The 25,542-nt window shown below is 46.0% G+C and overlaps 1 protein-coding gene across 2 annotated transcripts in view; it reads right to left on the bottom strand.

Moving 5' to 3' along the window:
* The window catches only part of LOC143289727 (retrograde protein of 51 kDa-like), a 36,934-nt gene that overhangs the window by 9,341 nt on the left and 2,051 nt on the right, over nucleotides 1-25,542 (bottom strand). The window contains exons 2-9 of one of the 2 annotated variants that reach the window (XM_076598807.1): nucleotides 21,526-21,737; nucleotides 15,505-15,691; nucleotides 14,566-14,661; nucleotides 13,627-13,785; nucleotides 12,620-12,745; nucleotides 11,293-11,513; nucleotides 10,710-10,798; nucleotides 2,843-2,860 (exon numbers count right to left, since the gene is read on the bottom strand). In XM_076598807.1, coding sequence (XP_076454922.1) covers nucleotides 2,843-2,860; nucleotides 10,710-10,798; nucleotides 11,293-11,513; nucleotides 12,620-12,745; nucleotides 13,627-13,785; nucleotides 14,566-14,661; nucleotides 15,505-15,691; nucleotides 21,526-21,737 — 1,108 coding nt within the window. The remainder of the gene's footprint in view (nucleotides 1-2,842; nucleotides 2,861-10,709; nucleotides 10,799-11,292; nucleotides 11,514-12,619; nucleotides 12,746-13,626; nucleotides 13,786-14,565; nucleotides 14,662-15,504; nucleotides 15,692-21,525; nucleotides 21,738-25,542) is intronic. The other variant, XM_076598809.1, reaches the window with a different exon arrangement.

Below are 25,542 nucleotides of genomic sequence, written 5' to 3'. Positions count from 1 at the left end.
CCAGCTCATGACGTCATGGTGACGTGGCTATAGCCTGATCCCCCCCCCCCTCCGCCCGCCAATCATTCTTCGCCAGTTTTTCTAACGTCACGGTGACATAGAGCCCTACGTTTTCCCCAGCATCATTCGCCAGTTCATGACGTCATGGTGACATAGCTAGTGCATGATATTTCTCCCAGCATTCACCAGTTCAGATGTCATGACTAAAACTATTTGGATTATTGAAAGGCACACTGCTATCAGCGACTGATGTCAAAAATGGGGCTCATAAAAATATATATATATATATATATATATATATATATATATATATATATATATATATATATATGCACAACTGGTGGTCATGGAATAACCAAAAAAATAAATAAATAAAAAATCAAATAACGGCAGCCACAACAAAAGTATTAGTGGTTGTAAAATATTATTAAAATAAATAAAAAAATAATATATCATGCACATTTTAATGAAAAAAATGGTCAAAGTTCCCACCACCTCTTACCGCCATGACAACAGTTAATTCACGTCACCATGTCAAAGGCTCAAGAAAAGAAAGAGCTGATGCTTTTACATCCTGCCACGGAAGTCAGCTACCCGTTCAACTACCCGTTGATACTCGGGTGGTGTGGAGAAGTCGGAGAAAAAGTGCCTTTCCCATGCACCCATCACCGTTCTGAAAAGGGGTCTTGAACCCTGGCCTATGCAGCTAACGTGTCTCCCGGTTAGTGGTCATGGACTACACGTTGACAAGGTCATGCACGTTATTTAACACAGATTGACTACACACACACACACACTGTCATGTACAACTAGTTGTCATGGAAATTAAACACAGGTGAAGCCATGCAATTCAAAAAATATATATTATGTGAACTTTGAAAAGTCATGGGCACTATTAGTTGTCATGGAATTTACACATAGATGAAGCCATGCAATTCAAAAAATATATATTATGTGAACTTTGAAAAGTCATGGGCACTATTAGTTGTCATGGAATTTACACAGAGATGAATTCGTGCACATTTAAGGTTCACAGAGATATGCACAGCTTGTAGTCATGGAATTCACACACAGATGAAATGATGCATAACCAGGGCCATGAATTTACACACAGAGATAGAGATATAATCATGCACAACCATGGCCATGAATTCACACACACAGATAGAGATATAATCATGCACAACCATGGTCATGAATTTGCACACAGAGATAGAGATATAATCTTGCACAAACATGGCCATGAATTTATACACAGAGATAGAGATATAATCATGCACAACCATGGCCATGAATTTGCACACGGAGATAGAGATATAATCATGCAAAACCATGGCCATGAATTTACACACAGAGATAGAGATATAATCTTGCACAACCATGGCCATGAATTTACACACAGAGATAGAGATAGAGATATAATCATGCACAACCATGGTCATGAATTTGCACACAGAGATAGGAGATATAATCTTGCACAAACATGGCCATGAATTTATACACAGAGATAGAGATATAATCATGCACAACCATGGCCATGAATTTGCACATGGAGATAGAGATATAATCATGCAAAACCATGGCCATGAATTTACACACAGAGATAGAGATATAATCTTGCACAACCATGGCCATGAATTTACACACAGAGATAGAGATAGAGATATAATCATGCACAACCATGGTCATGAATTTGCACACAGAGATAGGAGATATAATCTTGCACAACCATGGCCATGAATTTATACACAGAGATAGAGATATAATCATGCACAACCATGGCCATGAATTTGCACACGGAGATAGAGATATAATCATGCAAAACCATGGCCATGAATTTACACACAGAGATAGAGATATAATCATGCACAACCATGGTCATGAATTTACACACAGAGACAGAGATAGAGATATAATCTTGCACAACCACGGCCATGAATTTATACACAGAGATAGAGATATAATCATGCACAACCATGGTCATGGAATTCACACACAGAGACAAAGCGATGCACAACCATGACCACGGAATTCACAAACAGAGATGAAATCATGCACAATTGATGGTCAGGGAATTTACACAGAGTCATGCACAACAGTCGTCGTGGAATCTAAACACAGATTAAGTCATGCACAACAGTCGTCGTGGAATCTAAGCACAGATTAAGTCATGCACAACAGGGGTCATTGAATTTTTGCAAAGATTCATGCAGAGTAATGGTCATGACACTCCTTGAGTCAAGTTATGCACAGCACATGACGAAATTTGTTATAGACAGAGGACATGATTATTCACGTCGTGTACATGACAATCACGAGACAGTCAAGAATGGGCACAGTCCAAATGATAAAAAACAGGGGTGTCGCGTTGAGAGAGTCATTGCACAGTCCAAATGATGAGAATGGGGGTGTGAAGTGGAGAGAGTCATGGCACAGTCCAAATGATGAATATGGGGGTGTTAGGTGGAGGGAGTCATGGCACAGTCCAAATGATGAATATGGGGGTGTCAGGTGGAGATGGTCATTGCACAGTCCAAATGATGAATATGGGGGTGTTAGGTGGAGGGAGTCAAGGCACAGTCCAAATGATGAATATGGGGGTGTTAGGTGGAGGGAGTCATGGCACACTCCAAATGATGAATATGGGTTGTGTCAGGTGGAGATGGTCATTGCACAGTCCAAATGATGAATATGGGGGTGTTAGGTAAAGAGAGTCACGGCACAGTCCAAATGATGAGAATGGGGGTGTCAGGTGCAGTCACCAAGTTCCCCCCACCCCCCGCCCCCCCAACAAGCCCAAAACAGCAATCTCATGCAGGCGTCAGATCTGAAAGATACTTACCACTTGTCCCCCCAACGCCTGAAAACAAAACACACTGCTACAAATCCAACACAACGACACGTGACGCAGGACCGTGTGACTGTCGTCTTGTTGTCATTGTACGTCAGTCAGACAGGGTGCCACGTGCGTGACGTCACAGGTCACGTGCCAGACACTGGGGGTGGACACTGCTCGCCAAGATATGTTTAAAAAAACATCTGTTCTGTGTGGCTTATTCAGGATTAAAGAGGCTATGCCAGTCTTGAATAAAAGCTAATTTGTGTTTGCACATTTCTACTGTCTTTGCTGCTGTGTGCACATGTCAAATGATTGGCATAAGGACAGGCCCGGCGCTTCCTTTTTTTGAGGAAGTGTCTGGGTTTGTTCCAATGTACCTTTTATTTACCTGTGTGCTAGCTGAATCGGTAGCGTAAGCATCACTGACTTGAAGTTGTGTACCTTGTGTAATGGAGTGAGTTACCACCCTTTACTATTTGTTAATCATATCGTTTCCTGGCCTCATTATTTGTATAATCTGGGGATAATGTTTCACCTTCAGTTTCAAGGAGACGTCAAAGCGTACGGACTGATCCATATGCGCTACACCACATCTTGAAGACTAAAAGGGGGTGGGCTTACATCAGACCTTCGCAAAAACCCAACACACTCATCACGCCTTGAGAGCCTATATAATAACACAGGAATGCATAAAACACTAACCTACAATAAAATCGAAACAAAATGAACAAATGACTAAATTACATTAATCATTATCATCTAATGCTCTGTGTTAACGAACTCAAGACGACTCATAATGGTCTGTGCAGATACATATGATGATCCTAAGCGAGCGACACTGGTTTGCTATGGAGTCTGGTTAAAGGCCTACACGTATTTCGTGTGTTCGTCAGAATCTGTATGGGAATTTGAGAAGAAGATGATGTTAAGGAGGAGGAGAAGTAGAAGAAGAAGAAGAAGTAGGATTTAATACTGTGCTTTAACTCAAAGCCCCGTTATTTGTTTTAGTTTTATGTACCACTAGGCAATATGATCTTATAATACTGTACTTAGTTTTAAAAAAATCAAAGTGGTAATATGATATTATAATATTGTATTCAGTTGTTGTTGTTTTTTAACCAAAGTTATCTTTTATTCATTTTTATTCGTATTTGTCTGGAAACATTTAATGTAGACAGGCAATGATTTTAGAGAGACAGACAGACAGACAGAGACAGGGAGACACAGAGACACACAGAGAGAGGGGAGCTGATTTCTTTTAACACAGCTGGGTGCTCACAGGCTGACAAATTGATCCCCTATTTTAGTAGACAGCCCAGAGGGCCATCGAGAAAACGAACAAATAACCACTCCTCTCTCCCTCCCCAACTCCCTCCCCCACCCCCCACCCTCAAACCTCTTTCAGAGCGAAGTGGGACATTGGTGCAAGTGGTGTGTTTTACCACCAACTCCATAACCTAAAAAAATTGAAACCAATAAAAAAAAAAAAGATAAAAAAAGATACTGCCACCTTGGCAAACAAACTGTGGGAGTGAGTCACCGTGCACTTTCATATGTCACCCTCCACTCTATCCGCTTGGACGAGCTTCCTTTTGACATAAAGCATTATGAATTCATAGAGCACTGGTTTGAAGGGAAAAGACAGACGGACAGACAGTTAGACAGAAGACGTTTGTGTGTGGGTTTTCACCACCACCACCACCACCCCTAACAACCCCCCCTTCCCCCGCCCACACCACGCCCTCCTTTTTAATTTCCACTTTTTGTCACTCTTTGGGGGGCGGGGGGGGGGGGGGGGGAGGGGGAGATGAGAGGGCGTGTGTGTGTTTGTGTTAGTGTGTGTGTGTGTGTGTGTGTGTGTGTGTGTGTGCGTGTGTGTGTGTGTGTGTGTGTGTGTTAGTGTGTGTGTGTGTGTTAGTGTGTGTGTGTGTGTGTGTGAATGTGTGTGTGTGTGTGTGTGTGTTAGTGTGTGTGTGTGTGCGTGTGTGTTAGTGTGTGTGTGTGTGTGTGTGTGTGTTAGTGTTAGTGTGTGTGTGTGTGCGTGTGTGTGTGTGTGTGTGTGTGTGTGTGTGTGTGTGTTAGTGTTAGTGTTAGTGTGTGTGTGTGTGTTAGTGTTAGTGTGTGTGTGTGTGTGTGTGTGTGTTAGTGTTAGTGTTAGTGTGTGTGTGTGTGTGTGTGTGTGTGTGTGTGTGTGTGTGTGTGTGCTGAGAAACGAGAAGAGAAGAGGGGGCTGAGGGAAAGAAAAGAAGTATATTTGGGGGTGGTGTGGGGAGGGGGGAATGGGATGGGGCGAAATCGGGGTTGGGTAGAGTGGTGGGGGTGGGGGATTGAGAGGGAGAGTGTTGTAGAGGGTGGGGGTAAGTTGGAGAGAAGAAGACGATAAAAAAAGAGGGTAATAATAAATAATAAAAAATTAAAAAATTTTAAAAAGCGACCTAACTGAACTACTACCATATATCTTCAGCAGTCAGCAAACTTTCAACACCCACGACTCCCTCCCCCCCCCCTCACCCCCCCCCCCCCACCACCACAGCCCCACCCCCACCCCCACCCCCACAGCCCCCCCACCCACCACCCCTCCTCCATTGATCCTTCCCTGCAGAGAACACCCCTGTGCAAAGTGAAGATCCCTTCTGTCACTAGTGTTTGTTTGCCAAGTACTGATACTGACATTGGCCTGCTCTTCACCCCGCCCCCCTTCCAACAACCCCCCCCCCCACAACCCCCCACCCCACTCTCTCTCTCCACTAACCCTCCAACTCCACCCTCAACACACGTACCTTATCACCCCCACCCCCACCCCCACCCCCCTCCCCCAGCGAAATACACTCCCCTTTGTCACGCACTTGGGATCCCACCACCCGCCCTTACCACACCCTAGTCCTCCTTAAAGCAGTGTCAGTGCACACACAGTAAAGGGGTTGTGCGTGTTTCCCTAAAGCAGCCGTAGGGGTGGTGGTGGAAGGGGTGGAGAGGGGGGATGGGAGGGTGCGGGGTGGGGGGGAGGTCAGGTCAGAGAGAATAATGCAGCGCTGAAAGGTCGGCACACACTTACACAGAGAGAGAGAGAGAGAGAGAGAGAACTGAACTTGGAGACAATACCCAGGCAGTCAGTCGGTCAAGTCAGGAGGTCAAAGCTAGCTGTTCGTTTTACAGATAGATCGAGTCGCCGTCTTGTGTCTTGACAAGTTCTTGGGGAAACCCCTCCCCCCCCCCCTCCCCTCCCCACACACCCTTTCCAATAAAAAAAATTTACAACTTTGACTTGCAGTAGTCAGTTCCTAGCCATAGTTTCGTATAGAAATGGAGTCCCGGGTACTTTCGGTTTCGAAGTGAGTGGATTGATCTATCCATACACGCTACACATTTTAAAGGAAAGTAGAAAGGGAAGCAGACAGCTGACCTATGACAGCTGACCTATGCCCACAGAACTAACGAGCTAGACAGGCCTTGAGAATTCTCTGGCAGAAAGGCTACATTGGAGCCCGGGGGCAAGGGAGGTCAGTCAGTGAAGAGCTGAGAGGGAAGGGAGGTCACTGCTGGTTTCGCAGGGTCCTGCTCGCCTTTGTCCTCTGACCGTCTGAAGTGACGAGTGTGTGTGTGTGTGCGTGTCTGTGTGTGTGTGTGTGTGTGTGTGTGTGTGTGTGTGTGTGTGTGTGTGTGTGAACGTTTCAGTGAAACACTGGTGTTTGTGTTCTGTTCTGGTAAAGAGACGACATGTGTTGGAAGGTCAGTAAGTTTGAAAAGAGAACAAGGTAAAGATGTCGTCCTCACTGTTTCTTCTTCATTTTTTTTCTTTTGCTTTGTCTTTTTTTTTTTACTTCTGAGATCTGGATGTAGGTACAGCAGCTGTACTTACTCTACTAACCACGTGAAATAAAGATTCGTTTCGTTAAAAAAAAAGAAAAAAAAAAAGAGGAGGGGTGTGGGTGGAGGTGGAGAAGGAAAAATGCATAAAAAGTTTCTTTTAAACCCAGCAATTTACGGCAGTCACCTGTTTGTGTGTTGACACAACATTGAAGTGTCTTTATATATATATATATATATATATATATATATATATATATATACCCTTAGCATATCTGTATATCTCTCTGTTTTTGCACTGTTGTGTGAATGGGTCTCAGAAATACAAGAAGCTCATCATAGAAGAAACCTTACCAATGTGTTCACTTTCTTAGACAGATGATTTCAGTCCTTGTATGAACCTAAACCACGGACAGCACTGTACAGCTATGTCATCAACGTGTGTGTGTGGAGTGGGGGCGGTGGGGGCGGAGGGAGGGTGGCGAGATGGGGGGGTGACTCATTTTCGTAGCCTGACTTTGACTTCAAACTTGGGAAAACTCGAAGAAGAGAAAAACGGACTTTAAATTTTTTTTTCTTTCTGTTTATGGACGTTGTGTATTTCATCTATTGCTAGGGAGTTTTGTTAAAAGAGTGTGGGTAAGAAAAATAAATAAATAAATACATAAACGACAAATGGTCCACAGAGGAATGGCTACAGAGCCGGATGTTGACATATGGGTCACGTGACGACTGATTAACCAGGACAAACGGCGGTCAGACTAACACACAGTGTAACGGCAAGGGTGGTTGTGCACTTTTTATTGTTAGGATTCACGTTACAACAGGTGGCACGGCAGAAACAACAAACACAGTGTTATAAAGCAAAGCGAAACAAACAAAAAAAACCCACCCAAAACCAAAGACAAAGCTGGATAGTAGGTCTTCCTCATTCTTCTTTCACAACAAGCCTATGAAATGAGCCCTTCGAGTCAGTTATTTCACAGCGGTGACTTTTTTTTTCCCTCTCCTTCATTCGTTTTTAGCTGTCGTTAACCCTTTCACCGCCAAGCTCGCATTTCTGCACAGGCGTGGTGGAGGACCCATGTCACTGAAAGGTGACCATTCACTGGTTTGTTATCCATGAACCTACTGCTCTTAATGTTCGGTGGTAGGACAGGCCATATTTTCTATACATCGCAGGGGGAATCCCCAGCTATTCTTAGCCACTGTCTTTTCTGTGTTTATACCACAAGGTAATTTTGTACTCTAAACTGACTGGCGGTGAAAGCGTTACAGCAACACGGGCAAGACGGGTAAGAAAAAGAAAAAGTTCAAAAGACCGATACTGTGAACGCAGATCCACGTGATATGTACGATTCCAGAGCGATAAAATCTAGACAAAATGGTAGAAAAAAAAATAAATTATATATCTATATCTATATATATATATATATATATATATATATATATATAAAGCCAAGTCGATTTTCAACAGACTCCCTCTTTTTCCCTTACCCCCACCCTCAACAAAGAAGGAAAGCCTTTCGGCAATAATCACAGCAAGAAACAGAATGGCTGCTCGGTTGTAAATATTCAAAAACATCCTGTTACAGATTATTTAAACACCACTGAAAAATCATAGGAATATCACACCAAAGAAACAAAAAGCAAAAACCAAAAAATACCACAGAGGAACCAGTGGTGGCCACGTCCACTGAATCTTGAAAAACAAACGTTTGCAAGCTGTTGTTTTGCCAGAAGCATCCACCTCTGTTATCAACAAGCAACACAGCGGGACATGAAAATGGTGTGGGACAGAAATACTTCAGCAAACAAACCCTCATCCATGCTCAACCCCACTGACAGGGTGGGGGGGGGGGACACACACTGCTATCCTGAAGCATGATAATCTGCCATGTATATCAATACTGTGTACAAGCAAACCAAATCCAGTTTAGGAATAAGATCAATGACTTACTTCATATACCTGTTTAACCCATTCAACACTGCCAGTTTACAACCTCAACAGGCTTCCATGCCATGTTGGTGCAGAAAAAAAAAACTAAAAAAAAAACTAAAATAAAAATTTCCTCCAAACTAAATGTGGACGCATCCAGAAATCCTGCCGAAGTTAATTCCCTTTTCTTGCAGTTTATGCATATGTAGGAACGTGAAAAGCGTTTTAATCATATTGTAGGAACGTGAAAAGCGTTTTAATCATATTGTAGGAACGTGAAAACCGTTTTAATCATATTGTAGGAACGTGAAAACTGTTTTAATCATATTGTAGGAACGTGAAAACCGTTTTAATCATGTTGTAGGAACGTGAAAACTGTTTTAATCATATTGTAAGAACGTGAAAACCGTTTTAATCATGTGTAGGAACGTGAAAACCGTTTTATTCATATTGTAGGAACGTGAAAACTGTTTTAATCAGACGAATTTTGACAAATAATTTTGTATGCATGGATTGTAGGTATACCCAGGAGCGGAACAATCATCAGCTCTGAGGTGTGTGTTCTCTGAAGAAAATGTCAGAGTATTTGGTGGCACTTAGAGGCAGGTTGCTTCAATGACAAACAGCAACATTTTCACACGATGAGACTTCAGTGTCCATTTCCCGAGCGGTGCCCATGTTCTCTTTGCTCTGAGACTTTCACTTTAGGTTTCAAAGCAATACCCTTTCGGATTAAACAACGGATTCGGTCCACTTTCGGGGCATTTGATATCATACAAATTCGTTGCCATAGTTCAAATCATTCTGTGATTTTTTTTCTTCTTCTTTTTTTTTCTTTCAGATCGCTTTGTGAACGTATTTCTTTTCTTGTTTTATTTTTTTGTTTGTTTGTTTTTCAAGGAATTTGAAGACTACACCTGAATTGCCTTAACCTTTCTGGTTATTTAGCGAAATACTTTTGCCCACCTTTTCTGGGCTTTGAATTGTCATTTCCTTTCGGGACATGCAGCGAATTAAGTCCCTTGCTCCGGACTTTGCAGCTGGGGCGGCATTGTTGTTATGTTATTCTGTGGTCATTTAGTGAACATACATCAATGTGCTAGCCCCCTTTCCGGGACTCTGAAGTGATCGACTCATGGCCATTGTGAACATCCTTCATGGTTATGACCATTGTAAGTGAAAACGTATCATCGTCTTCCCCCCCCCCCCCTTTTTTTTTTCTCCCCCGCCACCTTTTTCTTCTCCCCCCCCTTTTTTTTCTCCCCCGCCACCTCCCGTGTAACCTGAATTGAATTTAGACCCCGCTTCCTGTTTCCAGAAGTCGGAAGTGACGTATCGTTGTGGTCCCGTGACGCACCCTTCAGTGAATGTCATCCTTTTCATTTCCCCGCATTCTGAAGGCCACACGACGTTTCTTCCACCTGAAGAATGCTTCTTTCCTTTTCCGTCCTTTCCGCTAATCCTGATAACTGTCCAGTCTCCATCTAATCACGATAATTATCCAGTCTCCATCTATTCATCATAATTATCCAGTCTCCATCTAATCATCATAATTATCCAGTCTCCATCTAATCACGATAATTATCCAGTCTCCATCTAATCATAATTTTCCAGTCTCCATCTAATCACGATAATTATCCAGTCTCCATCTAATCACGATAATTATCCAGTCTCCATCTAATCACGATAATTATCCAGTCTCCATCTAATCATCATAATTATCCAGTCGCCATCTAATCACGATAATTATCCAGTCTCCATCTAATCACGATAATTATCCAGTCTCCATCAGCTAGTGTTTGGGCGAAAGGTCAAAGTAGACAGAAGAAGAAAAAAAAACACACAAAAAAACAAAGAATGCAGAGATGAAGAATACTGGCACATCAAGAAAACAGCTAGGTGGGAGATACTCATAAACCTATCCGCTCTGCTATTACCTTCACTGCTACTACTAGCTCTGCTACTTCACACAGATGCGGAAAATCAAATCACTTCCGGCGGAAATGAAGTGTAAGCATGCGCCCAGTGTCCATCCCCAGGCCAACGCCTTCCTGCCAGAGAGAGGCAGGGGGAGGTGGGGGGAGAGGGGAAGGGGCTGGGTGGGGGGGAGGGGGGGATACTAACTGGAACTGCCGCCGATAATGTCGGACAGCTGGCCGGCTCCGCTGCCTTTCACTCCGATTGTCTGCTCCACCAACTGTCGGAGACCCGACCTGTAGGACACACACCACACACACACACACACACACACACACACACACACACACCACACACACACACCACACACACACACACCACACACACACACACACACACACACACACACACACACACACCACACACACACACCACACACACACACACACACACACACACACACACACAGAGCTGTTATGAAGACTGAGTTTCATTCCACCTATTTCTCTGTCTCTGTCTGTCTGTCTCTCACGTTTTGTTGATAATTCTTTATCAGCATTACTTTCCCGTCTCTGTATTGACTTTATTGAGCACATTACTTGCGTCATTTCATGAACTACCCGCTCCCCCCCCCCTCCCACCCCCCCAACCCCCCACCACCACCACTACCACACACATCTACCCACAACCCCACCCACCCACCTGTTCTCCTCTCCCTCCAGTAGCTTTTCACACACATCCCACACACACACACACACACACACACACACACACACACACACACACACACCTGTTCTCCTCTCCCTCCAGCAGCTTCCTGTAGCAAGCAATCTCCAGCTCCAGGGACATCTTGCGGTCCAGGAGGTTCTGCAGCTCCTGCATCAGGGCCTCGATCTGCATCTGGGCCTCCATCAGCTTTTTGGAGCTGTCCACCTTGTAGCTCTCGAACTCCAGCTGCAGCTCGCTCAGCTGAGATGCCATGGTGTCACGCTCAGCCTGCGCCACGGCCAGCTAGAAAGAAAGAAAAAGAAGAGTAAAATAAACAAATTAAAAAAAAATAGACAGATGAATAAATAAATATAAAATGATTACAGGTAAACTGTGTCGTGTCACAAAACTTGTCAGCGTTGACGGCGGTAAAGGAATCAGGTCAGTGAAAGTGGTAGCAAAGAGGTCAGGTCAAGGCCGGTCAGTGAGGATGGCGGTAAAAGGAATGACGCCAAGGCCGGTCAATGTGAGTGGCAGTATGGAGGTCAGATCAAGGTCAGTCAACATGGATGGCAGGTAAACTATGTCGATGTCACAAAAGCTGGTCTGTGTAGATTGGCGGTAAAAGGAATGAGGTCAAGGCCAGTCAGTATGGGTGGCAGGTAAAGAGGTCAGGTCAAGGACGGTCAGTGTGAGTGGCGGCAAAAAGATCAGGTCAAGGCCGGTGAGTGTAGACGGCAGTAAAGGAATGAGGTCAAGGCCGGTCAATGTGAATGGCGGTAAAGAAGTCAGGCCGTCAGTGTGGGTGGCGGCAAAGAGGGCAGGTCAAGGCCGGTCAGTGCAGATGGAGGTAAAGAGGTCAGGTCAAGGCCGGTCAGTGCAGATGGAAGTAAAGAGGTCAGGTGGAGAGAGAGGTGGGGCTGCCAATCCCTCCTAAGTGACGCTGCAGTCCCTGTGGAACAAAGAGAGACGGGCAGACAGGAATACAGACTTCTTCTTCTTCTTCTGATGCTGCTTCTGCTTCTTTTCCTTCCGCTTCATCTCCCTTGATTATATGAACGGTCATCAAGGAGCAGCACTGGAGAACTGTTCACCAGACACACACACACGCCCCCCCCTCCCGCTCCCCCCCCCCCCCCACACACACACACACCTCCCCCACCTCTGTCAGCTGTCCGTCAAAGCCTGGTTCTCTGTAAATGGTTGACAGACAGACAGGGAGACAGACAGACAGGGAGAAAGACAGACAGACAGGGAGACAGACAGACAGACAGACAGGGAGACAGACAGACAGACAGGGAGACAGACAGAATGATAGGGAGACAGACAGACAGATATGGAGACAGACAGACAGACAGACAGACAGGGAGACAGACAGACAGAGGAACAGAGACAGCAGCGGGACTGACCGCGCTCTCCAGCCTGGCGATGATGGCGTTCTTCTCCGCCAGCTGGTCCCTCAGGCGCTTCACCTCGGACTTGGCGTGCTCCGACTCCATCGACTCCCTCACGTTACCGGACTTCAACTGGTTCACCTGTCAATCAACCCATCGCCACGCCCACCACTGCCAAGGTCAAGGTCAGGATAGCATTGGTGGGTTACGGGGGGGGGGGGGCCGGGGGGGGGGGGGTTGTTGGGGGGTACGTAGATATCACACACACACATACACACACACACACACACACACACACACACACACACACACACACACACGCCTACCTTCACAAGCACAACAAACATGACAATGACGAGAACGACAACGATAATCGTAAAGGACCTCAAGCGTAACAACTGCAGTCAACCATCAGCACTCAACCACAGCAACCACAACAGCCACAGCAAAAAAGCAACCATGACGACGACGACGACAACAACAACAAATACCATAATGACCTCAACAAGAACAATAATGATAACAACGACGACGACGACAGCGACAAGCACAACAACAACGACCGCACTCTCTCTCTCTCTCTCTTTCTCTCACTCTCTCTCTCTCATTACTATATTCATATACACTGTTGTCATGAATGCAGGTATCATGATTACGTACTTGTAAATGCTTACTGTGCAATTGAGTGTATTTGAATGTCATGTATGTTTTTTCTATAACCTTTTGTTATCTTGTGAACATTTTGATTTCATTTCTCTTTGCCCTGAGGGCTGGATGTAAAAAAAACAACAACAAAAAACAACAAAACAACAACAACAACAAAAAACAAGCATATACATGCTTATTCCACTTTCCTCGTTAAAAAAGATTCGTTCGTTCGTTCTCTCTCTCTCTCTCTCCACCCTCCACCCCCCTCCCAGCCCCCTCCGCCCTCCCCCCACACCCTCACAACTGTCCACCCTTCCCTTCCACCCCACCCCACCCCACACCACCCACCCACACACACATTCTCAGGCACATACCTGGCTGACCACCTTGGCCTCACACTCCATGGTGATCTGGTCCAGCTTCTCGTCGTACGCCAGCTGCATGGCCTGCACGGCCTGGCGGAGCTCGCCCTTGAAGAACTGCTCCATGTCCTGCCCCTTGACCGTCACCGGCTCCTGCTGGCTCACCTGCACCTGTTCGCGCGCGCGCGCGCACACACACACACACACACACACACACACAGAGCACGCGCGCGCACACACACACACACACACACACACACACACACACACACACACACACATGACATTCACATTTTTTTCATAACCATTTCCGTTAAAGCTTCTTCTTCTTTTCTTTTTTTTTTTTTTTTTTTTTTTTTTTTTTTGATAAGTAATCAGTTACGTTGAAAACCGATATCAATCAGAACTATTGCAAACACCCTTCGTGTTTATCACCGCCGTAAACATCCTTCATAATTACGACCATTGTAAACATCATTCACGATTATAACTATTGAGTATTGTAAACGTTCTTCCTGATTATGACCGTTGTCAACATCATTCATAATCACGACAGTTGTAAACATACTTCAAGTTAATGACTATTGAAAGTAATTGCAAAAAAACAACAACAAAAAAACAACAACGTTTCATGGTTATTACCATCGTAAACACCCTCCATAATGATGACAGTTGTAAGTATCAGTACACATCCTTTATGATCAGCATCATTGGCAAATACCCTTCACAGTTATGACTATCGTTGTTGGGTTGTTGTTTTTTGGTGTGTGTGTGTGTTTGGGGGTGGGTGGGAGGGTTTGTTGTTTTTGGGTGTTTTTTTTTTAGGGAGGGGGGTTGTTTTTTCAATATCCTTTATAACTATCACCACTGTAAACATCCATCATTGTCATGACCACCGTCAACAAATCAAGAACGATCAGTCACCGAGCCCAGGCCTGCAGAGTTACCTACCCTGTCCAGGAGCTCCTGCAGGAACTCCACCTCCTCTGTCTTGGTCTGCGCCAGCACCTCCTGCTCGATATGGGCTGCTGTCTCGGCGTCCAGGTCCTGGGCACACACACACACACACACACACACACACACACACACACACACACACACACAGAGTGTAAAAATCACACGACTCACAGCACGAAACGACACGACAACACAACACAACACACAGCACGACACGAAACAACAAACACAGAACTCACGGCACGACACAACACGACACGACACAACACAACACGATACGACACGACACAACACGCAACTCACGACACAACACAGCAAACACAGAACTCACGGCACGACACAACACAACACGATACGACACGACACAACACAACACAACAAACGCAGAACTCACGACACAACACAACACAACACAACAAACACACAACTCACGTCACGACACAACACGACACAACACAACACAACAAACACACAACTCACGTCACGACACAACACAACAAACACACAACTCACGTCACGACACGACACGACACAACACAACACAACACAACACAACACAACACAACAAACACACAACTCACGACACAACCACAACAAACAAACACAACAACTCACGTCACGACACAACACAACACAACACAACACAACACAACACAACACAACACAACACAACAAACACACAACTCACGACACAACACAACACAACACAACACAACAAACACACAACTCACGTCACGACACAACACTAACACAACAAACACACAACACACGTCACAAACAACTCACGACACAACACCACACAACAACAAACACAACCAAACACAGACAACACACGTCACACCCAACAACAAACAACACACACAACACAACACAACACACAACTCACGTCACAACACAACACGACACAACACAACACAACACAACATAACTCACGGCACGCAGACGAGCGTTCTCCTCCTTGTACTTGTTGACCAAGGCCCGCAACTTGGCCGCCTCGTCCTCAAGAGAGCCGCAGCGAAGTCTCAGCGTGTTGAGCTCCCCTTCGTACTCTCCGATCTGGGAGTTGAGCTGGTCGATCTTCTTCACGTAGTCCCTGGCCTGGCTCTCGTAGGTGCCGATCCTGGGGGGGGGCACACACACACACACACACACACACACACACACACACACACAAGAGTGCCAATGAGCCACAGTTCCGAATTCTCGTCAGTTGCTGTAATTGTTCTGTTTGTTTGTTTAGTTGGTTTGGTTTGGTTTTACGTTTGATTTTATCTGCTTACACGGTCATGGAAACTGTGAAGTTCCTCAGTCAAAAATCGTATTGATGACAGACGCATATCATGCCATGTTAAATGTAACTGATTATGTCCATGTCGAATGATAAAAACATATGCTTGTTAAATGTATGTCTATGTTGAGTGATAAAAAAGTCTTCTCACTCTCTGTGTGTGTATATATATATATATATATATATATATATATATATATATATAAACGTAATGTCAAAAACATGCTATAGCTGCTATGTTAAAGATCATATCAGTCTTCGTCTAAAGATAAACACATATCAAGAATGCAAAATCAGACGGAATGGATGTCGTAATGATCAGCACATATCATGCTTTGTCTGATTACTGATAAAAACAAAATCACGATTGAAAAGGAAAATGTTATCAAGTGAAGGGAAATGCCGCCATGTCAATTAGGAGGTGAGAAGAGACATGGAGAGGATGGTGCGGAAGGGACTGCACTCTTTACAGGGTTGACGCCCATTCCACACAATAGAGTTCTGGGCCCTGTCGTGAACACTACAGGCTGTCCTGCCGGTGACGGACTAACAGGTAGTTGACAAGATAAAATGGGGAGGTGGAGCTGGGGGGTGCGTGTGGGCGTAGTGGGGGGTGGGGAGTGGGGGAACGGCAGTGAAGGAGGCGGAGGTTCAAGATCGGACAAAGTGTATTTTTGTCAAGGACAAAGATAAGGGATTAGGAGCCGATCCAATCTGTCAGACATTGATTTATTGATCACCCAGATAGGCCTGTGCGTGTGTGGGGGGGAGGGGGGAAAGGGGGGGGGGCGAGGGGGGATCTGGGGGGGGGGGGGGTGCGTGTGTGTGCGTGGGGATTTAGGGGTGGTGTGTGTGTGTGTGTGTGTCTGTGTCTGCCGCACTGTGTGTGCGTGCGTGTGTGTGATGCGTCAGTAGAATGAAGATCGTTGAGTCAGCAAAGTGTTATGTCAGTGGTCCGGTCCGTCAAGTTAAGACAAGGGGTGACCACAATATGTTTGACCTGTCAGTAGTCTTGACAATGTAATCATATATGTGTGTGTATTTGTGTCTATGTCTGTATGTAAGTGATTGATATAGATACTTGTATACTTTTATAACAATTCTTCAAGGTCACAGACCAAGCTTTAAGCGCTTTTCAAACACGGGGGCGTTAGCACAACAGGCTGCCTACCTGGGTAGAGCCGTCTGACAGCTGCATTTGGGCGCTCATCATTCGTTTCCCATCTTCGGTTTTTATTCATTGGGATGAAAACAGTATGAATATGTGCCTCTGCCAAAGTCTAGCTATCCTAAAGAACTGAAAGTTAATTATTACCGCCTTGGATTCTTCACTTATTTCATAGCTCAAGTATCACGTGAAGTCAGTAGATTCTTCATGTTATATGCTGCTTAATGTATGTTGAATAATTTTACGAAAGCCTTTCTTTTCAACAAGGAAAGGGAAACTAATGAACGACCCGTGTGCAAGCTGATGTGGGAGAATGCACGTGAGAGTGGGTCAGTATGCCCAGGCTGTTCCCTCAACAATGCCCATTTTTCATATTCTCATTTATCCCCGAAAACGGAGTATGGCTGCCTACATGGCGGGGTAAAAAAAAAAACCGGTCATGCACGTTAAAGCCCACTCGTGTACATATGAGTGAACGTGGGAGTTGCATCCCACGAACGAAGAAGAAAGAAAAGATATTCTTATTCTGTTTTAATCATTTACCTTCTATGTTAGTTGTTTTTGTTGTTTTTGTTTTTTTTTCCGCCTTTATTCTATTTTGATACACTCATGTGTTTTCCTCTTAAGTTTAATGTTGTATATATCCCAAAGGTTGGCGCTCAAGGTGGAATGATCAGCGCGCCAGGTCTACGCTGAGGTCAAATCAAACTGATCAAATCAAATTATGGCGCTTTGAGCCTTGCCACTCTTACAGCTCAGGCATATTCTCTCCCGCCGTTAATTTATTTCATTTGTCTTATAATATTATATATATCTTCATATTGACATTGTCAGTGATGCTACAGTGTGGACTGTTTGCTTTGTGGAACACTGTCCAAGTGTTCGCTTTACCTCGCTCTTCCCTCCACCCCAAAACAAAAAACACCCCACGAACCACAACCCTGAACACAAACACACACTGACACAGACAGGGGGGAGAACTGTAGTGGGGCTGCAAAAAACCTCTTGGCCGCAAGAGGGAGTGCAAAGTTTTGTCACGTGCACGAAACGCTGTCATCTCTCCCACACCCACACGAACTCTCTCCCCCACCCGCTGACTCTGTAGTGAATGTCGTAGTTCTGCCGGCCAGAGGGGGTGTGGGCGTGGTGGTGGTGGTGGTGGTTGGTGAGGGGGTGAGGGGGTGGGAGGTCCATGGATAGGTCTCGTTTGGTTAGGATCAGGAAAAACCTGACAGCCTCGTCTCCCTTTAGAAAGTCAGGCGGCGGAGGGTTCAGTACAAAACTCGACGATCCGGTTTTTCTTTTTCTTTTTTTTCTCTTTTTTTTCTTTTTGTTTGTGGATGGGGGTGGGGTGCAATAAACCTTTGACAGATCAAAGCCCCCCCCCGCCGCTCCCCTCCCTGCCACCTCCACCCAAATTCAACCCCCCCCCCCCCCAGACCCCCCCACCCCTCCCTCCCTCACTGTCTAAACCCATCCAACAAAACTACACGCCACCTTTCATACCATCCCGTCTCCCACTCTTATCCCCCCCCTGCCCCCACCGACACCCCCCCACCCCCCCTCACCCCGGCTCCCCTCTTTCTTTTGAACGGTTTTGGTGTGGTGATGGTGGTGGTGGTGGTGGTGCAGCGAGCCTGTGCTCCCTCATCCATCAGTCACCAGTCTCCACCCCCCCCCCCCTTCCCACTCCCCCCCCCCCCCGATCCACCCACTGGCCGTGTTGTGCAGTGTGTCCCTGTGCACAGTGAAACCCAGGTTGTGTCCCCCCCTCCCCCCTTCCCCGCTGTCACCCACCCAGTTATATTTACATGATGTGCCCGTCACTTCGTTCGGGTCTAAAGGGCTCGCCAGTCTCTCTGTCTCTCCCTTCCCAACCTCCCCCCCCTCCCCCCACACACACCCACCAACCCCCCAGTCCCTCCTCCTCCTCCTCCTTCCTCCCTTTCCTCCCCCCACCCCCCACTCTTTGCCCGTACCGCACCCCCTACTCTCTCTCTCTCTCTCTGTCGCCCACACACACCTCACCTCGCAACCTTTGCAGAGTTGTGGCCCTCCACCCAACCGCACTTTTTGTACCGTGTGTGTGTGTGTGTGTGTGTGTGTAGACTATAGTCCTGTATGTGTATGTGTGTGTGTGTGTGTGTGTGCGTGTGCGCGTGCATGTGTGTGAATGCGTGCCAAACATACACGCGTATGTGTCGTGTGTGTGTGTGTGTGTGTGTGTGTGTGTGTGTGTGTGTGTGTAAACTACACTAATAGTTCTGTATGTGTGTGTATGTGTGTGTGTGTGTGTGTGTGTGTGTGTGTGTGTGTTCGCGCGCGCGCGCGCGCGTTCACGTGTGTGCATGCGTGCCAAACATACACGCGTATGTCGTATCGTGTGTGTGTGTGTGTGTGCATGCATGATTGCATGCATGTGTGCGTGCATGTTGTGTGTGCATGCATGCATACATACATACAAGCGTGTGTGCCGACTCTGTGTGTGTGTGTGTGTGTGTGTGTGTGGTGTGTGTGTGTGTGTGTGTGGTGTGTGGTGTGTGTGTGTGTGTGTGTGTGTGTGTGTGTGAGGCGAGCCGTGCAGTCGATTTACGTGGAGGGCGTGGCAAACAGTGGAGGGTTATGATTTTTTTTTTTTTTTTTTAATCCTGGTCGGCGGGCCGCCACTTGCCTTATAAGGGAGGCCGGTTATAACTTCACGACAATGTTGAACACACTGCACCTCTCTCCCCCCCACCCCCTCTATTTACGCTGCACCCTCTCCTCCAATCCTATCATTTCTTATTCGATTCTGGGAGGTAGTGGTGGTGGTGGTGGTTGGTGTGTGTGTGTGTGTTTGAGGAGTGATCGAATACCAATATATATATAACAGCTCCAGCCAAATAGTGCATGGTTTATTACCAGCAGTGTGTGTGTGTGTGTGTGTGTGTGTGTGTGTGTGTGGCTGCGGAAGGAGAGGGTGGAAGAGGAGGGGGGGGGGAGGTAATAAAGATTTATATCGAACAGAGAGAAACACACAAAAAGGGAGACAGATTCATACACAGAGACAGAGACACAGACAGAGAGATGGAGATTCAGACACAGAGACACAGACACAGACAGAGAGATAGAGATTCAGACACAGACAGAGAGATACAGACACAGAGATAAGAGGTTGTAGCGAGGAACCACCGATCTCCAGAGATTCAGTCTCATCCTAACCTCACTACTTATTACAAAGAAGACAGAATGCATCTCACCCTAAAAACAACAACAACAACAACAAAAGCAACATCAACTTACAGACAGAAAAGAGGACGGCCATGGCGGCAAGCACACACCACTCTTCACAGAGACTCAGACAGACAGCCAGGACTTACCCTCCTCTTTATAACACAACCTTCAACGAACCAAGACACAAGAGCTGAACGATCTGACCTTGAAGGTGTTAGCCAATATGTCGCTGAACTCAACTTTACGAAGCACAGACAGACAGTGAGGGGGTGGGGGGTGGTAGCGGGAACTGAAATCTCCTTGAGGGAGAGAGACAGAGACAGACAGAAGGGGGTGTATAGTGAGGGGACTCACAGTTCTTTTAGGGCGAAAGACAGACAGAAGGGACAGACAGACGGGTGACACAGCTCCTTGAAGGACAGACAGACAAAGGCACAGACATATGACTCACAGCTCCTTGAGGGACAAACAGACAAACAGGGGACTAACAGATCTTTAAGGGACAAACAGACAGATGACTCACAACTCCTTGAAGGACAAACAGACAGACAGACAGACAAACAGACAGGGGGCTAACACCTCTTTGAGGGACACACAGACAGACACACAGACAGATGACTCACAGCCTCTTGAGGGACAAACAGAGAGACAGACAGGGGGCTAATAGATCTTTAGGGGACACACAGACAGATGACTCACAGCCTCTTGAGGGACAAACAGAGAGACAGACAGGGGGCTAATAGATCTTTAGGGGACACACAGACAGACACACAGACAGACACACAGACAGATGACTCACAGCCTCTTGAGGGACAAACAGACAGACAGACAGACAGACAGACACACAGACAGACAGAGACACAGACACACAGACAGGAGGTGGCAGTCAGGTGATTTACAGACAGACATATACAGACTCACAGCTCCTTGAGAGACAGACAGACAGAAACAGACACATAGAGACACAGACAGACAGCCAGACAGACAGAGACACAGACAGACAGAAACAGACACATAGAGACACAGACAGACAGTCAGCCAGCCAGCCACACAGACAGAGACACAGACAGTCAGCCATACAGACAGAGACCAGGGAGACAGACAGACAGACAGACAGGTGGCAGAAAGACAGACAGGCATTCAGCCAGACAGGAGATGACTCACAGTTCCTTGAGGGATAGACAGACAGACACAGCCAACCAGCCAGAGACACAGACAGACAGGAAGCAATAGACAGACAGACAGACAGACAGGAAGTGACAGACAGACAGTCAAGTGGACTCACAGGTCCTTGAGGGACTCAATCTCGTCCTGAAGGCCGGCCAGCTTAGCCTCACCGATGCCCTTCTGGGTGGACAGCTCCTTGATGACCTCCCTTGCCTGCTGCAGCTCCTGCTCGAACATGTCCTTGATGGGCCTCCAGTCCTCCTGCTTGCGCTTCCTCAGAGCATCGTTCTCCGCCTCCAGCTGCTTGGTCTTGGCCTCCAGCCATCGTACCTGTGTGGGGAGGAGTTGTCGTTAGTGTCTATCCTCTTCTGTCATCAGTTATAGCCCCCTTCCCCTTCCAACCTTGTCCTCAACATCCCCATCATCATCAGGATCATCATCATCGTACCCGTGTGGGGAGGAGTTGTCGTTAGTGTCTATCCTCTTCTGTCATCAGTTATAGCCCCCTTCCCCTTCCAACCTTGTCCTCAACATCCCCATCATCATCAGGATCATCATCATCGTACCCGTGTGGGGAGGAGTTGTCGTTAGTGTCTATCCTCTTCTGTTATCAGTTATTGCCCCCTTCCCCTTCCAACCTTGTCCTCAACATCCCCATCATCACCAGGATCATCATCATCGTACCCGTGTGGGGAGGAGTTGTCGTTAGTGTCTATCCTCTTCTGTCATCAGTTATAGCCCCCTTCCCCTTCCAACCTTGTCCTCAACATCCCCATCATCATCAGGATCATCATCATCGTACCCGTGTGGGGAGGAGTTGTCGTTAGTGTCTATCCTCTTCTGTCATCAGTTATAGCCCCCTTCCCCTTCCAACCTTGTCCTCAACATCCCCATCATCATCAGGATCATCATCATCGTACCCGTGTGGGGAGGAGTTGTCGTTAGTGTCTATCCTCTTCTGTTATCAGTTATTGCCCCCTTCCCCTTCCAACCTTGTCCTCAACATCCCCATCATCACCAGGATCATCATCATCGTACCCGTGTGGGGAGGAGTTGTCGTTAGTGTCTATCCTCTTCTGTCATCAGTTATAGCCCCCTTCCCCTTCCAACCTTGTCCTCAACATCCCCATCATCATCAGGATCATCATCATCGTACCCGTGTGGGGAGGAGTTGTCGTTAGTGTCTATCCTCTTCTGTCATCAGTTATAGCCCCCTTCCCCTTCCAACCTTGTCCTCAACATCCCCATCATCATCAGGATCATCATCATCGTACCCGTGTGGGGAGGAGTTGTCGTTAGTGTCTATCCTCTTCTGTCATCAGTTATAGCCCCCTTCCCCTTCCAACCTTGTCCTCAACATCCCCATCATCATCAGGATCATCACCATCGTACCTGTGTGGGGACAAAGACACTCACATCTCAGGGAACCAGGGACTCCCAGTGTCTGAGGTGGGGGGGAAGGAGGAAGGCGGGAGGGTTGTTGATGAAGATATGGACACTTACATAATCATTGTTGTTAGTGTCTACCCAATTCTCTTATCAGTTATGCCCCTCCCCCCTTTCGAACCTTGTTCTCCTCCTCCTCCTCCTCATCAAGATCGTCGTCGTCGTCGTCGTCATCACCATGTTAGCAACGCCAAGACAGCTGATCGTGAAGGATTTTCCTCAACCTACATGAACTAAACTCCGCCCTCTACCAGACAAGAGTAGAAAAAGATGTTCGGGTTCAGATGATAGTGAGATCGGCCACTAGCTGTTATCTGCATTTTACAGTCTTCTGGTCTTAGGAATGGAAAGAATATAACGCCTTCATTTCTCTGAGGACAACTCTGGTCAGATTTGCACTGGCTGCAACAACAATGGCGTGTTGTTGTTTTCTTCCTGCCATGTGCATCCCTTCACGTGGACTGCTGTCTCAGCCACGTCAGAAACCTTGCCAGGGCCTCGCTCAACCGGCACGGACCACGTGCTAGGCTATTCATATGGCGGCACGCGATTGGCTGACCTGCGGTCACGCGGTAAGGGTGACTGCTTGGAGTGGTGATGTCTATTCGCGTTCCATTGACTGGGGAATTTTCTCAACACAAGCAAACTTAGCGGTGCTAAGATCACCTGTTTAGACAACAGCCCAGGAGGAGGGAGATACTTTAGAGGAAGGACACTCAGAGAACCTGGTCTCCTGTTCTATTAACACCCCGTGACCAACAGGCCGAGCCATCTTTGCCGCTGGTTAATTACTCATGAAGCCAACTAGGTTTAAACTCAAAACCCTTTGTGTCTTCGTACTGTTTAGACAAATCCCCGAGACTCAAACACAGACCATCGCTGACTTCCTCATCCATTGGACCTTGTGGGCTTCCCCTGCTGACCTTGATGGTTGCCTCAGCCAAACACCCTCATGAAGTCTCCTCTTCATCTGGTCTTTCATTGGTTACTGTATTGGTGTCTTTCATTGGTTGCTGTATTGGTGTCTTTCATTGGTTGCTGTATTGGTGTCTTTCATTGGTTGATGTAATGGTGTCTTTCATTGGTTGCTGTATTGGTGTCTTTCATTGGTTGCTGTATTGGTGTCTTTCATTGGTTGCTGTATTGGTGTCTTTCATTGGTTGATGTAATGGTGTCTTTCATTGGTTGCTGTATTGGTGTCTTTCATTGGTTGCTGTATTGGTGTCTTTCATTGGTTGATGTAATGGTGTCTTTCATTGGTTGCTGTATTGGTGTCTTTCATTGGTTGATGTAATGGTGTCTTTCATTGGTTGCTGTATTGGTGTCTTTCATTGGTTGATGTAATGGTGTCTTTCATTGGTTGATGTAATGGTGTCTTTCATTGGTTGATGTAATGGTGTCTTTCATTGGTTGCTGTATTGGTGTCTTTCATTGGTTGATGTAATGGTGTCTTTCATTGGTTGCTGTATTGGTGTCTTTCATTGGTTGATGTAATGGTGTCTTTCATTGGCTGCTGTATTGGTGTTCACCCAAAGACTGATCCCTATACAGGCGTGATATTGTATCGGTCACCTTACAGCCACGATATTTTGCAGATTTGATATTGATCATTTGACTTTATACTGATTACTTTTCAGCCTTGACACTGAACTGGTTACTTTACGATCTCGATATTGAGTTGGTCACTTCACAACCTTGTTCTTGAATTGATCACTTCTTAATCCTGATATCAAATTGGTGACTTTGCAATCTTGATATGTAATTTATTACTTTACACATCTCGATATTGAATCGATCGCTTTACAACCTTGTTCTTGAATTGATCACTTCTTAATCCTGATATCAAATTGGTGACTTTGCAATCTTGATATGTAATTTATTACTTTACAGCCTTGATACTGAACTAGTCAGTACATAACCTTGGTATTGAATTGATGGCTTAAAAATGTATATTTAATTGATCGTTCTGCAGTCTTGATACTGAATTAATCACTTTTCAACTTTAATATTGAACTAAACACTTTACAGACTTGATATTGAATTGATGAGTTCACAGCCTTGACATTGAGTTGATCAGTTCACAACCTTGATATTGAATTGATCTGTTCACAGCCTTGTTATTGAATTGATCAGTTTACAGCCTTGACATTAAGTTGATCAGTTTACAGCCTTGACATTAAGTTGATCAGTTTACTGCCTTGACAGAGCTGGTCACTCCACAAGCTTTGCAACGAGGTCTGTAATCATCACCCTCCTCCATCCCCAGCAAACAAACATAACTTTTGTGTTTTTGTTTTGTTTTTTTTTTGGTTTTTTACAATTTGTTTTATAGAGATGACTCTCGCACTGAACTGGTCTCTGACTGACATGATTTCAAACTGGACAGGGTTGCGGTTCCTGCCACACTGTGGTGTGCACGCATCTCTGGACCTTCTCTGCTGTCCAACAGGAAGAACAGATGGTGAGCAGGAAGAACAGATGTGACAAGAACAGATGGTGAACAGGAAGGACAGATGGCTATCCAATAATCCCCAGACAGGTCAGGTCAGTTGCCTGCAGAATGACACGTGGGCAGTGGTCAGCCACAAAACCCCACAGGTCATGCTGATCAGCTGACTGAAATAGGCAGCAGTTGGTGGGGTGTTCATATTCTATTCTCTTCATTCGGCGCTTATCAAATAAATAATAA

The sequence above is a fragment of the Babylonia areolata genome, chromosome 14, assembly GCF_041734735.1.
Source record: "Babylonia areolata isolate BAREFJ2019XMU chromosome 14, ASM4173473v1, whole genome shotgun sequence".
Classification (NCBI taxonomy): Eukaryota; Metazoa; Mollusca; class Gastropoda; order Neogastropoda; family Buccinidae; genus Babylonia; species Babylonia areolata.
This window is presented reverse-complemented; position numbering and strand designations above follow the sequence as displayed.